Source organism: Pyrus communis, chromosome 11 (assembly GCF_963583255.1).
Source record: "Pyrus communis chromosome 11, drPyrComm1.1, whole genome shotgun sequence".
In the NCBI taxonomy this organism is placed as follows: Eukaryota; Viridiplantae; Streptophyta; class Magnoliopsida; order Rosales; family Rosaceae; genus Pyrus; species Pyrus communis.
The window spans coordinates 7,984,250-7,998,678 of NC_084813.1; the positions used below are offsets into that span (position 1 = coordinate 7,984,250).

The 14,429-nt window shown below is 37.9% G+C and overlaps 1 protein-coding gene across 1 annotated transcript; it reads right to left on the minus strand.

The window, feature by feature from the left end:
- Positions 1-2,749: 2,749 nt before the first annotated feature.
- LOC137708766 (katanin p60 ATPase-containing subunit A1-like) lies at positions 2,750-7,236 on the minus strand. The gene is made up of 7 exons (XM_068447919.1): positions 6,914-7,236; positions 5,406-5,877; positions 4,923-5,120; positions 4,258-4,502; positions 3,925-4,083; positions 3,696-3,783; positions 2,750-3,278 (listed from the first exon to the last, which is right to left on the minus strand). Exons 1-7 carry the CDS (start codon positions 7,033-7,035, stop codon positions 2,997-2,999), a joined length of 1,566 nt encoding a protein of 521 aa, XP_068304020.1. The 5' UTR covers positions 7,036-7,236; the 3' UTR covers positions 2,750-2,996.
- Positions 7,237-14,429: the final 7,193 nt, after the last annotated feature.

The following is a 14,429-nucleotide window of genomic DNA, read 5'->3' on the forward strand; positions in this document are numbered from 1 at the left end:
CTACACCCATCTTTCCCTCTCTTTTTTGTTTCCTTTTCTTATAATTTTCTTCTTTCCCTCCTTTTTTTTTTAAAAAAAAAAAAACTTTTTCCCTCCCTTTTTCTTCAAAGGGCAGTTGCATATTAATTATTATAGTTTTTAGGGGTATAAAATTTAATTTTAAATTTAATATATATATATATATAATTATTATAGTTAATATTTTGGGGGTATAATTATTATAGTATATATAATTATTATAATTATTATAGTTAATTTAATATATATATAATTATTATAGTATTTTTTTAAGGGGTATAAAATTGTTAAATTAATATTCTGTTTATCGTGTATCGTGTTATCCACGTGTATACCCGAATATATAATTATTATAGTATTTTTTTAGGGTTATAAAATTATTAAATTAATATTCTGCTTATCGTGTATCGTGTTACCCACGTGTATACCCGAACCAACCCGTTATCTTAACAGGTACTTATCGGGTTACCCGATAACGACTCAATTTGTTATCGTGTCGACCCGAACACCTGTTAATTTCGTGTCGTGTCGTGTCGTGTCGTGTCGTGTTGGGTTATCGGGTCGTGTCAGGAATTGACAGGCCTACTTGAATATAGTCTTCATTTTGTTATACCATAATTCATAATTGACTCCCGTGAATACTAGTGCACAAAGATCGATGCTAGATCCAACCATTTTTATGCTTCTGAGTTCTTCGTTAAAAACCCAGATGAACACTCACATATTCATTCTCATATTCAAATCCAAACCTGGCTCTGAGGCCATGTTAGTGTTTAAGCTACTTTTCAGCAAAATTTCTCTATGTATTTGTAATCAATTCAACAAGTAATTGAAATGAATTCAAAGATTGAATATCAGAGATGAACTTTAGAGAGAGAATGAGTGCATTGCTCCTCGAATCTAGGTTGGATTCGATCCATCAATGTCGGCATACATGGTGGGATTTATAGCCATTGCATACCCACACACGCTTGCAGCGTGACTATGATCACGTTCACATCACATGCTTTTATTTAACTCCTAACAAACTAGACACGTGGCAAGATATACACCGTAGAGATGTTATAATCTTGTCTGTTCATTACATTATTTGAAATTCAACTAATCTAACACTTCGACCATTCGAACGTCCATTTCCTTCTTTCATTCTTCAGCTGCAATGCATCTAATCCAGCTTCCATGCTTATCCACCAAATAGTTGTCTGATTTATAGTTTGTAAGAAAGAAAAAAAAGGTCTGTTTTAGAAAAAATTTGGTTTGCATGATGGCCTTCTGCTCCTTCCCCGCAATCCGTATTTGTCTTGATCACCCGCACCTGTAGACGAAGTCCAGACCCAAGACCCACTTGAATCGAGTTCGTCTCCACTTGAACTTCTGGTTCCTGCAAAGCTGATTTAATAAACACGTATCTACAGCTATCCACTGATCTAAAACCACCACCATTCAACACCACCTTCACACCACCGTCGCGCAACTGCACGTATCCCACACCGTTTCCTCATCTGGATCCATCTCCACTGTCATGACCACATACCTGCACCACCCGCATCGCCGCCGCTCTGATCTGCATCTCATCAGCTGCATCACCACATCGTTTCTTGCACTGCATCCGCACCCTTTGCACCCCGCGTGTTTTGCACTAAAGTTCCTGCACTTGTTTGCACATAAGGGAAAAAGGGGACAAAGGAGAAAATAAGAAGGGAAAAAAAACAAAATAAAATAAAATAAAAAAAAAAAAAAGCCCCACACGGGCAAGGGAAAAAAATATTAGGAAAACTAATGAAAATGGTTTGAAAACTTTGAGTTTTAACGATAAGGACAAAATAAAGGGTAAAGTGAATAGTACCAAGATTGACTTTTTAGTGTAAAAATGTGGTTTTTCGTTAAAGTGAACAGTACCGGGAGTTTTTCGTTAAAGTTCCCAAAACAATTTGGTGGTTAGAGCTCTTTGGGGTCCACCTGTTGTTTGAAGTTGCAGGCCCACAATGAGTTTGTTGATGTTGTTTGGCTTGTCTGTTGTTGCTCACCGCAACGATTGCTCGAGTGCTTGGACTGGTGACCACTCGAGTGATGTTGCAAAAGTTGGATTTTTTGTTTGTTTATTTAGGTTTGTTTGGAAGCTCACAATTGGCATTGGAAAAGTTTGCACTAGTATTGGTATTGATCTTGCACTGGCACTAGCACTGGCATTGGAATCTTGCACTAGTATTGACACTGGTATTGGCATTTGAAATCTTGCACTTGCATGGATGGAATTTCGTATTGGACTTGGCATCGAATTAGCATAATGGAACTTGCATCCACATCTACTTGTTGGCAAACTCTTGTCGTGTACCGCCATGAGTTTGACAGGGTGTTGGAAAATATTAGTAGTTTATGGTTATTTGATTATTTGGGTTTGCTTGTTAGTTTAGGCCTAGCCCATGAGAATTAGGGTTTCGAGGTTTTGCTCTCTATAGATATAACTTATAGTTTAGTATGAATAACAAGTTAGTCAGAATGTAACCTCTTCGAGTTTATGTAGCCGTCTCAACGATTTTGTAGTGTTTGATATCAATAATATTTCTAGTTTTGTAATCTATTTGTTCGTTCATCATGATATACGCCCTCTGATAACTTGGGTCTTGGTTAGGGAATCGGTCCATAAGACCAATGTTTGGATGATAGCACATACACTAAATCACATGGATGTTGCATCGTTCTTTTCACTGAATGTCTAGTTATAAATCGCTGAATGAAATTTGGAGTGTATTAGCATGGATAAAAATTTAAATAAGCTCTGCGAAAAGCAGATTCTATGCACATACACGGTTACAGATACAAAATAGCACAACACTGACACCTTTCCAACGCTTTGGGGTACACCAACTAATTTCTGCCTAAACTCAAATGGGAATGTCACGGACAACAAGCCAATCCCTCGGAAACTCGACCATGCACTGCAACAATCCATCACCCGCAATATGAGTTGATAAACTTTATGCTGATCCGAATTCGTGAAACCATTTCTCATGCCGTTCAATATCAGCTTGAGAAACACTCCGTTGGACCTTCGCCAAGGCTTCTTCGAAGTCACACATGGCAACAGGATCCTTTGATATATCATCCTTGGACATGCTCTTAATCTCATCACGTGTCTTTCCAGCTATTTTGCGCCTCATCCCATTCAAGGAAGCATCCCTGCAAACGTTTGTGAGATCATCACCACTATATCCCTCTGTTCGACGAGCCACAGCATCCATATCTACGTCAGGGGCCACCTGATGCATCAGAAGCATTTTTTAGATTTAATTTATCTAGGATAAAAAATATATATATATATATATATCATTTGTTTCTTATCTTTATGACGTTACTACAGACATTTTACTTGTTCAAATTACAAAATGAATTCCCTGACACATCTTAGATTCTAATTGTCCATCTATATGATAAACAAAAACCAAAAACCCCAGGAAATTAGTGATTTTGCTGTCCCGCCGTTGAAGATGCCACATGCTTTTATTCTATTTTCATTTTCTAATTGGTATCACCACCTTAATAGCATAAGAAGACACCATGTGAGCCATATTAAGTTATTAAGCCGTGACAGAATTACAATGAAGTTACAGAAAGGTATAGAATTAAGGTGCAAAATGCATAATATAACCATAATAGAATATCAGTAACTGCAGTACCTCGACAGTTTTCATATTTATCCGAATAAGTGCTTTACGGCTCTCAAAATTTGGTAGGGGAATATATATACGTTTCTCCAGCCTCCTCCTGAATGAATAACATCGGGTTAGAAATATCAAGACTGAACAGGCATTGTCAAGTGTTTTTTAAGCCTACCACTCTTTCCAACTCAAAGTTTGAAGAGCAGTTAGGAGTCTGAAACTTAAATACAACAAGATGAGGACCAACCTGAGTGCCTCATCTATGTCCCATGGGAAGTTAGTAGCTGCCAAAACCATCACTACTTTACGAGTACCATCTTCATTCGTACCAGTATTGTTGACCCCATCTACCTGAACTAGAAGTTCAGATTTCACCCTTCTGGATGACTCATGCTCCCCTGATGCCCTAGACAAATGGATATTTTCAATTTAGGTCAGCATAAGGAAAAATCCCACATTACAATGAATTTTACAATTGAAATGTTAAAAACAGGAAGATATACAGTTTAAAACAAAACATGCAACAAACGTAACATACATGCAATAAGCTCTTTTAAGTAAAACTGAAATAAAATCTTACCCCCGGGAATTGCAGAGTGAATCAATTTCATCAATGAAGATGGTACTTGGCGCATAAGCTCTTGCAAGATCAAATAAGCACCGTACCATACGTTCACTCTCTCCACGCCATTTTGAAGCTAAAGTAGCAGAGGAGACATTGAAAAAAGTTGTGCCACACTCAGTAGCAACAGCTTTAGCAAGTAACGTCTTCCCAGTTCCAGGAGGACCGAACATTAGAACACCCTTCCATGGCCTCCTAATTCCCTACAATCCAAGAAGCAATAAATTCAATGTGTGAAATGGCCTATCAGGATCGAGACATTTCAGCATGTAGAAAAAGAATCAATTGCTTCGGTGAAATGTAGAATTGTGAAATTACTATTGGGACATATTAATGTAACTATTTTCATTTTCCCTATGTAAATGTTGTCAAATCATCTCCATAAAAGACATGAACCATTCAAAAAGTAGCTCCAAAAGTGTTACAAATTCAAAGTAGGTCCTGAGGAAGTGCTGCTTCTTAACCAAAGCTATGTGGTACCATAGAAAAGATCACATGCCAAAAGCCAGGTACCCAACTTCACAAGGAAACCCTAACCATTAATTGATGCCATTCATGCCAAAGAGACTAAAAATGATGCAATATACTATTATCTTAATTTGGTTTTAACCATTCAATGATACCTGAAAATATTCCGGCATTAACAAAGGAAGCACAACGGCTTCCTCTAAAAGTCTCTTTGCTTCTTGTAAACCAGCAACATCATCCCATCTCACTCCAGGACTGGTTTCCAGTACGTCCCTCTCAAGCATTTCAGCCAAATCAGGATCAGGTCCCTCATACTGTGACCTCTTCGACTTTCCATCTTCAACATCACCATTCTATAAATTCCAAAAACAAATCAGTAAGCTGGACAATGAAAGGTACCAAAACCAAAGATTCCAACTTTGATGCAAACAACTACAATACAAGGTCATAACCCTGTCTTTAAATGAAGCAAAATATTAGAGTATAAGATAAATGTTTTTACCACAACTTAATTAACTAGTGATAGGTATTTGCAAAAGTAAAGATCAGCGCCTTTCGCTTCAAAAATAATCCTGGTATCCAAATACATTAACGAACTAAATATAGTACAGTGAAATATATCATTTGATTGAACTTACTGCTGAATCTGCCTTGCTAGATTTGCCAGAACCAGTGCCTTTCTTTCCAGTAGTAGAAGTTCGAGCCCCTGAGTTAGTCCTACTTGATCCACCAGCCTTTGCACCACGGCCAGGTGTGCCTGTTTTGGTTGCAGAGCTACGAGCCCAAGTTGCATCTTGTGGTGACTTCCTCATACCACCTTGGCCAGCCTTTCCAGGTCTTCTACCCGAAGTGTCCCGACTTGGTGGCCTCCACACATCAGGATCATCCATGGGAAAACCAGAAGAAGTTGGGTATTCATCTAAGGGTTGAAAAACAAATGACGACTTAGCATGAATTGGAGGTGACGAAGGGCGCCGGCCCACAGGATTATCCTTAAATGCACTTCTCTCTGCATCTAATTGCTTCACAACCTCTGCTTCCTCAGAAAGTGCTTTCTTTACATTCATCCATTTCGCACGAATCAATGGATCATCGAGCGTGTTTAGGTGCCTAGAACAAAATAAGAAATTCAAATTTATTGCACGTAGACTTAGGTAGGAACAGTGGCTAAAGTAATCCTATAAATAACAGAATTCCATCCCATGATACATTAAAAGCGGACTATAGTCTGGCAAAGACCCATCCAGTTGTTTGGTAGAATACAGCAGCTAGAAAATCTTATAGGACAAGAAAATGACAAAGCTTCTTTCTGGTCTTATTAATCTTTGGATTGCTATAATTCTATTTAATAGTGAGAACGGGCAAAAATCATCCTCTTCACTATTATACTTTTCATTGTCATGCAAATTAAATACACAGAAAAAAAATCCAAAGCATCTTGCGTTAGGGCAATTCAAAGTACGCCGCTTGTGCTGAGGCACATGGAAATCGCCCCCTACCCCTCAAAAAATAAAATACGGTTATCTTGTAGAACTTGCCTTGTTGATTAATAAAGGGCATAATGGTAGGAATATGATGTTACTGACAAGATTATAATCATAAAGTTATAAAGTTACATTTTTGCTCAACCTTGTTCAAATCTTGAACTATGACTTTATAGAAGTTGTCTTCCTATCAAATTTGAAAACTTTTTTAGGTGGGCAGTCCAAATACATTCATGAGTTTATACACCTTATTCTGTTTCTTTCAAATTCTATGAGTAATCCCTAGAACTAATCCTTTCCCATTTATTCATTTTCATATACAAATCAGAAAATTAGAAGTGATGGGCCCCTCGGATCGTTGCGAAATTTTCCAAAGAACGCCCATAAATTCTCTTTCCACCTTATGCGCAGTTAAATTATCCCAAACAGAATGAGCATTTTCCTGGAAAATTCAAATCTTGGAGTCGCAAGAATCAAACAGATACAACAAAATTTGAAAATCCCCCATACATTAAGCAATTAGCTCGAATTCAAAACAATTTCTAACCCAAAAACCTAGAAAATTCAAGAAATTGCTCCCAAACAGATAAAACAGTAACGAAATGAGAAGAAATGAGAAGAAATGGAAGAAGAAGAAGAAAATCAGAAATCAAGAAATGTACTTGTTGATCTGAGCAATGCCGCCGTCAAAGAAGATCAGGGAGGTGTCGTAGAGCCCTTCCATTGCGTACTCCCTCGCCAGCTTCAGGTGGTCTTGAAGACCCACCAGGGTTGGCCCCACCATTCTCTCTCTCTCTCTGTAGCTCTGATTTTCTAGGGTCCCGTCAATTAGGGTTCATGTACTGAGGAGGAAGACGAAGAAGCTCACACTCGAACGCGAACAGTTTCTCTCTCTAGAACTCTCTCTCTCTCTCTCTAGGATGATGGAGCAGTCCAGGAGCTTCGACGTCGCCGTCTAATTAAGCGTTTTCAGGTGGAAGGGAAGAGGGGAAGGGTGTGGTTGAATTGACCAAATTGTCCTCGGGGTTAGTCGTTACGGTGTGGCCCTATGTAGGTTTGCCTAACGGGAAGGCTTAGAGTAAAAGCATACCCGGTGAAGAAGAGATGGGCCCGCGGTGACCAAACCCAATACCCGTTTCATGATTTCTTTTTTTTTTTTGTTTTGCTTTTTCCTTTTTTTTGAAATTCAGGTTCTTTTAAAACCAAAAACTAAAGAGACAAAAGAAGCTAAACTAATGTATGATTTTGGTCCCCTAAATTTAAACAAGTCAATGGATCCGGATCCGAATCCAGTGCAAAATTAACTCACATTTTTTTTTTTTGGACAAACGATGGAAAATTAACTCATTTACTTGACAGGAACGAACGCAAGACTGACAAAATTTTTTGGAAACCAAAAATATCTCATTGCAGTGAAATAGATTGTAAATCCTTGGAGACGGTTGAGCCAAATGACGACATTTAGTAATTTACTCTTCTCTATTAAAACAAGTGTTTCATCCACTTCAAATTTATTTTTTTCCAAGGGAAAAATTCTAATCTATTGTTGTTAACTTATAATTCTAATGCTTTAGCCGTTTGTAATTTTTAGAAATATCTTGTAGTTACTAGCTACGAAGGTAATTGGAGATGTCGAAATAGATAATATAAGTGTTTTACAAGATTTATAGAATTTAGGAGATGCTATAAGAACATCGAAACCATGCAGAATTTTCGATAGTTGAACTTACGAAAATTCGGTTTAAAATTCAGTCCACCCCATTTTCGAATCATGAATCAGTCCACCCCATTTAATTATAGGATAAATCTCAGTTTACTACCCTCAAGTTTCGTGGTTTTCAACATTTAGTACATGAAATTTTTTTCGTCCCAGAATCATACCTAAAGTGTTAATTTTGGGACAGTCTCATACATCCGTTAGTCTGACTGTTAAGTCTTCCATTAACTGATAACGTGGCACCCATGTGGATAATGACTTGGCGCCACATGTCATTAAGGGGTCCACGTGGAAATTAAAAATTCAAAAAAAAAAAAAAAACCAAAATTTCAAATAAACCAAAAGACATTTAAAAAATTTTAAAAATTAAAGGGATGCGGGCCTTCCCTTTCCTCCACCCGCACCAACCCTTTTTCTTCTTCTCTTCGATAGCCACCAAAGCTGATCTGAAAATCAGCACCACCAGAGTCTCCCTCCTCCGTCCCTCTCCCTACTCGCACTCGTCGTTCTCCCAACTCAACACATCTCTTCCCTAGTCCCTCCATACCCAACCCGACCCATCCCTCCCCTAATCCTTCCATACCCAACCCAACTCGATCTCCTTGTTTTCGAAATCGAGAAGGCCCTAACCTCGCTGAGGAAGATCACGCAGACCAGAGAGGATGCCCAGGCCCGACTCTGCACCTTGCAGTGCATGGTCCTTGGATTTGGTCTGCTATTCCAATGGCAAAGAGCTTCATTGGTGCGATGTGTTGTTGTGATGTGCTAGGTGATGCTCAGCGGAGAACACGAAGGAGGACTTTGGGTGTCCATGAATCCCTCTTTTACCCTCCTCATATGTCTCTCAGATATTCTGAAACTTTTTTATTTTTTAAAATCATTGGTGCGATGTGTTGATTAGCCTTTTGATTCATAGGTCTCTTAGATCTCCTCACATCAAATGGCTGATTCCCTTTCCTCCACCCTCACCAACCCTTTTTCTTCTTCAAATGGTGCTCAGCGGTCAAGGCTAATCATCTTTAATTTTTTTAATTTTTATTAAATCTTTTGGTTTATTTGAAATTTTGATTGTTCTTTTTTTTTTTTTTAATTTCCACAACCCAATTCCAATTGAATTCAACCTACAAACCCAGCAAAACAAGTTCCATATATCACCATCTCTCCGACCACAGCTTTCCCTACCAAATTAAAAAATGCCCTTTTTCCCACTCACTTTCCATACCTGAGTTTGGATTCTTTCCTTCCATGGAGATTTATCAGTTTCCCAGTCGCCACTGCAGCACCCAATTGAGTTCTTCAAAACCCAGAATTCAAAATCACAGATTTCAGCAGCATGGCTATGAAGGAATGGTGTCAGCCTCTATGGATTGCAATTGGGGTCTCAGAATTCTCAAGTTTTTTTCCATGGATGTAGTTTGCATTTGGGCAATTTGGTTTATTTGAAATTTTGGTTTTTTTTTTTTTGAAATTTTAATTTCCACGTGGACCCCTTAATAACACGTGGTGCCTAGTCATTGTCCACATGGGCGCCACATCATCAGTTAACGGGAGACTTAACAGTTAGACGGATGTATGAGACTGTCCTAAAATTAACAATTTAGGTATGACTCTAGGACAGAAAAAACTTCATGTACTAAATGTTGAAAACCACGAAACTTGAGAGTAGTAAACCGAGATTTAACCTTAATTATAAATGACTTTGAATATATGGATCAAAGCTGATCTGATACTAATTTGATCTATTTACGAGTCTATTTAAATTAGTACTTGATTGACATACTGATAAAGTGGAGAATAAGAAGGAAATAAAAAAGCAATTGTTCATTCGTATCCTCAAATGCCAAGCCAGGGTTTCTAAATACATTCAGATAGGAGCTTACATCGAGAGATATTCCAAACAACACGGAGATATAGACACACAGCACTACCATAACGAACATACATGATGATTTTTTTAGTGCATCGATATTTTTACACTAAGGGGAGGGGGAGTTCGGCTAAACCACACAATGGGCAACCTAATTTGGTATCGAATTCGCCATCCATGAGATTCAAACCTAAGACCTCTCACTTCCAATGAAAAGAAATAGTAGCGATTTAGACCTCAAATGGGCTTGGCATCCATCAACTCCATTCATCCCCAAGCCCAGGACTTTCCTCATTGTTGGATTCGGGTTGTGACCTAATCAAGTTTTAACACCCGGTCCTAAACTTTGAAGTCCGGGAAACGCAGAAGGAATTCATTAGCGTCATCCCACGTAGTATCCTCGATGGAATTCTTTTCCACTAAATTAGTTGTACGTCGAGTGACAGGTTTGTTCTTGGGTTTGAAGAGTTATCTACTCAAAATATGTTCAGGTTACCAGACGACCTCTCCATCTGATTGAAGAGCCGGTAATTGAGAAGATGAGTGAACGTGATTTCCTACTTTATTTTAATGCAAGAATACATGCAAAGTGATGCGGAAGGCAGACCTTGAAGAAAACAATTTGAAGACCACTATAATGCATTGGAATAATATGGCTGTGTATTTTAATGACATAGGAACTTGTTAAGTTATTTTTAGAGAGTTTCTTAGGAAGTTGTAGTATATTTATGTTCCTTTATCTTGAGTTCCTTTAAATATTGATGTATCAAAAGCCTTTGGGGCAAGACTTGAATGAATTAAAATATTATTTGCTTTGTGCATTTGAAGTGAGTTGTTTCTCCTTCTAAAATCAAGCATTTGGCTTGGTCGTGTGAGTGAATCCACGATTAGCAACGTGAGTAAGCTTTGTTACCCCTGGTTGAGCAAATCCCAGGTTATCTATTCCACTCTCCTTGATATCCTTGGTTCTATCCTGCATCAAATGCCATCAGAGTGGGTTTTTGGATTTTTATCTAAAATCCTGGTGGTAGGGTTACGCACATCATCTGTGTTCGTCCTCAAAACCAATTCCGTTCCCGTGACTTTTATCTAGAGAGTCATACATCACTGGAAATCTATGGAAGTCTAGTTTCCAACGCAACAACCCGTGCATCAAACCGAATTTTGTGTGTGTAGATATCGGCAAAACACCACAGAGCATCAGTGCTGTCGTGAAAACAAAATCAGTTCTCTTGCGGGTCAGTTTTCGATTTGGTTAAGCATTTCTCGACCTTCATGCCATATATCATTTGAAAGCCCTTCCAATCTAGTTTCTAAATTCTCAAGCGATTCCTCAATCCGTTATTTTTACAAAACAATATCTTCAATTTACTAAAGCATGTTGCTGCCTCCAGTAAATGAGGTTGGATGGATTCTAGAAACGACTGTCTTTGATTTTTCAGGTGATGATTTTCTATATCTCAATCTTCCTCCAAATTTTGATCATTGTCCAGATGGTTATGTGAGATTTTTTGTGCATGTAATGAAAGGGGAACATACAGAAAGCAGTGATGTAGTCGATAACTTTGCCGAATGGGATTCCACCCCGGTTTATGAACAGTATGAAGGCGATGAAGATGTGGTTGAAGAGTTCCATGGACAACTATATAATGGAGTACAAGCTCTTAATATCCGTAGCATTCATGATCCTTTTTGGGACAGTTTTGTTGCTCAAGATACGAGAGGAGAGCTCTTTAATAGAAGAATTTTTCAACATGATTTGAATTCTCTTGGCTCTTTTGAAATAGTGATTTGGAAGCACTATTCCAAGGTGATTATTTTCAAGAAGAAAAGATTAATTTGTGCATGGTCTATAGGAACTTGGAAAATTTTGGTGATAAATTGGGTCTTGTGGAACATCTTGTTTGGACATCCAAAAGATCGAGGAAAAAAAAAAGAAAAAAAGAGGTCAATTGAAACTCGACGACGAGTTTTTTTTCAAGAAAAAGAGAATGATGCGGGAGGCAGACCTTGAAGAAAACAATTTGAAGACCACTATAATGCATTGGAATAATATGGCTGTGTATTTTAATGACATAGGAACTTGTTAAGTTATTTTTAGAGAGTTTCTTAGGAAGTTGTAGTATATTTATGTTCCTTTAACTTGAGTTCCTTTAAATATTGATGTATCAAAAGCCTTTGGGGCAAGACTTGAATGAATTAAAATATTATTTGCTTTGTGCATTTGAAGTGGGCTGTTTCTCCTTCTAAAATCAAGCATTTGGCTTGGTCGTGTGAGTGAATCCATGATTAGCAACGTGAGCAAGCTCCGTTGCCCCTGGTTGAGCAAATCCCAGGTTATCTATTCCACTATCCTCGATACCCTTGGTTCTGTCCTGCATCACAAAGTGGGGTGAATCGAGCAAATGGAGGCAAATCCAGCTTGTAAGCCACCTTTTAAATGCGGTCCAAAATCTTATAGAGAAAAATGTAGTGGAAAGACATCTTATGACAATGGTTCGTCTTCATGGTGGACTTCCTGTAATGCTGGTGGCACATATAGACAAAGTCTTCGACTTGAAATTCGTGCTTAGTGCGATTGTTGTTCACATAATTCCTCATCTATCATAGTAGTTGTTGGAAGACTATGAATAAATTCAGAAGGACGTGTGTACCTTTTATGTGGAAGCTTGAATCTCGACACGCTCCTACAAACACAAACAACTGCTCTAACCCTCCGTTCACGTCTAGTACCTCGCAAGTCGTCGGGTTGACTACAGTATGTCGAGTTGCCCCTTGGTTTTCGCCTCCCAAGATCTAGGGCATAAAGTGATAGCCCTAAAGACCTAACTAGAATATTTGAATTATGGAAAAGCTTGTGTTTCTTGTGTTCTTCTTTTCCCCAAAGCATCCTTATATAGTGGTTGGGAAGAGCGTAAAATGACTGGAATGTCCATGAAAATCCCAAGTATATTCTAATATGAATATCTCTTGATTTTCATCTAATTATCGCATAGATAATTAGGAGGTTAATATCCTCATGTAGGTGGAATATCCTTTGATATTTATTTATCCCATAAGATAAAATCCTACATCTCCCACTCACCCACATAGGATGTGGCATAGTTTCAATCAACACACTTAGTTCACATCTATTCTAGTCTATCCTTTCATACATGAAATGGGACGCATGACCTCGCGAGAAAGAACGTACATAACTAGGAGCACTACCATTAAGCTATCACTAAACTAACAACAGTGCATCACTTGGACTATTTGTCACACACCAGAATTGACATTCTTTATCCCTCGTTATGGAATAAAAAACAATGTCATGTCTCACAAGTATTATATATCCATGTCTTATGTTTGATAACAAATATCAAAAGATGCTACCTAGCTAATGAATCACATGACATGGTATTATCTTCGAACTGTCTTCCTTAAGCTCTCACGTCAGTCTAATTTGGTTTAACTACTTGCCTAGACACTTCTCTTGGGACAATAGCTAACTTGACCATCTTAGATAAACGTGCTAAAGTAGCGATCACTCTTTCTGACATAGACTTTAGTTCAAATGGCATAAAGGTGGAATCGTATAGATTCCTTATGGCTCACATAGTGATTAAAGCAGAGATCAATTTATCACTCCCACTAGCAGCCGGTTATAACACATACAGTTTAATTTGTATGCTATAATGTATCCTCATTTCAATGAATGTGTCACATGTCCATTAGACATATGATTGTTGTTTTCCTTCTTCATGCTAGAATATGTTTAGTATAATGTCACAAGTAAGGGTGTCGAATCCACAGGGACTAATTGGACCTATATAATCACTTGTTTTGCAAGAACTCTTTACTAGAGAAATAAAACTAATCAATGTAGGCAGATTTGTTGTTGTAACTTGAAAGCATAAGGAAATGAAGTAAACACAAAATGAATGAATCAACAGCTAATAAAATGAGATAGTACCAATGGAGATGAAGCTAGGGATTCGATTTTACCATTGCTAACCCAAGGCCATGCTTGTTGAATCAGATTATACTCATCCATCTACCTATTTCTTGAGTTTGTTTCACTTAGATATGATCAACCATATGATGTGTGGATTTGATCAAATGTCTCTAATCATGAGCCTAATTGTGATGTGCAACTTTGGTTCCTAATCAAGAATATATAGTGCACAAGAAACTTTCACAAAACCAAAGGGAACACTCGGCAGGATGTTTGCAAAACATTCCCTTCATTCATTCATATATCCACCAAGATTATGCATGATGTGTGCTTTAATCTTGGCTAAACAACCTGTGGTTAATTCAAATGATGATCAAGCATTAAAATCAACACACTAAGTCACAATTAAAACGGAGAATGAAACAAGAAATAGATAGATTAAATGAGAATTCTGAATTAACTACATGGCAATCTTGCAAGGCTACATCGAATCCCTAGAGAGAGATTAGTTACACTTCATGTTTACAAAAGGTTTGACATAAAAATATATAACATGAGTGAACATAGGATTAAGAAGAAAGAACCCTTGAAGCAAAACTGATGTCGAAATCCCTTAAGAGTTGCCTTCGGTGTGGGTGCTCCAAGTGTGTTGTAAAT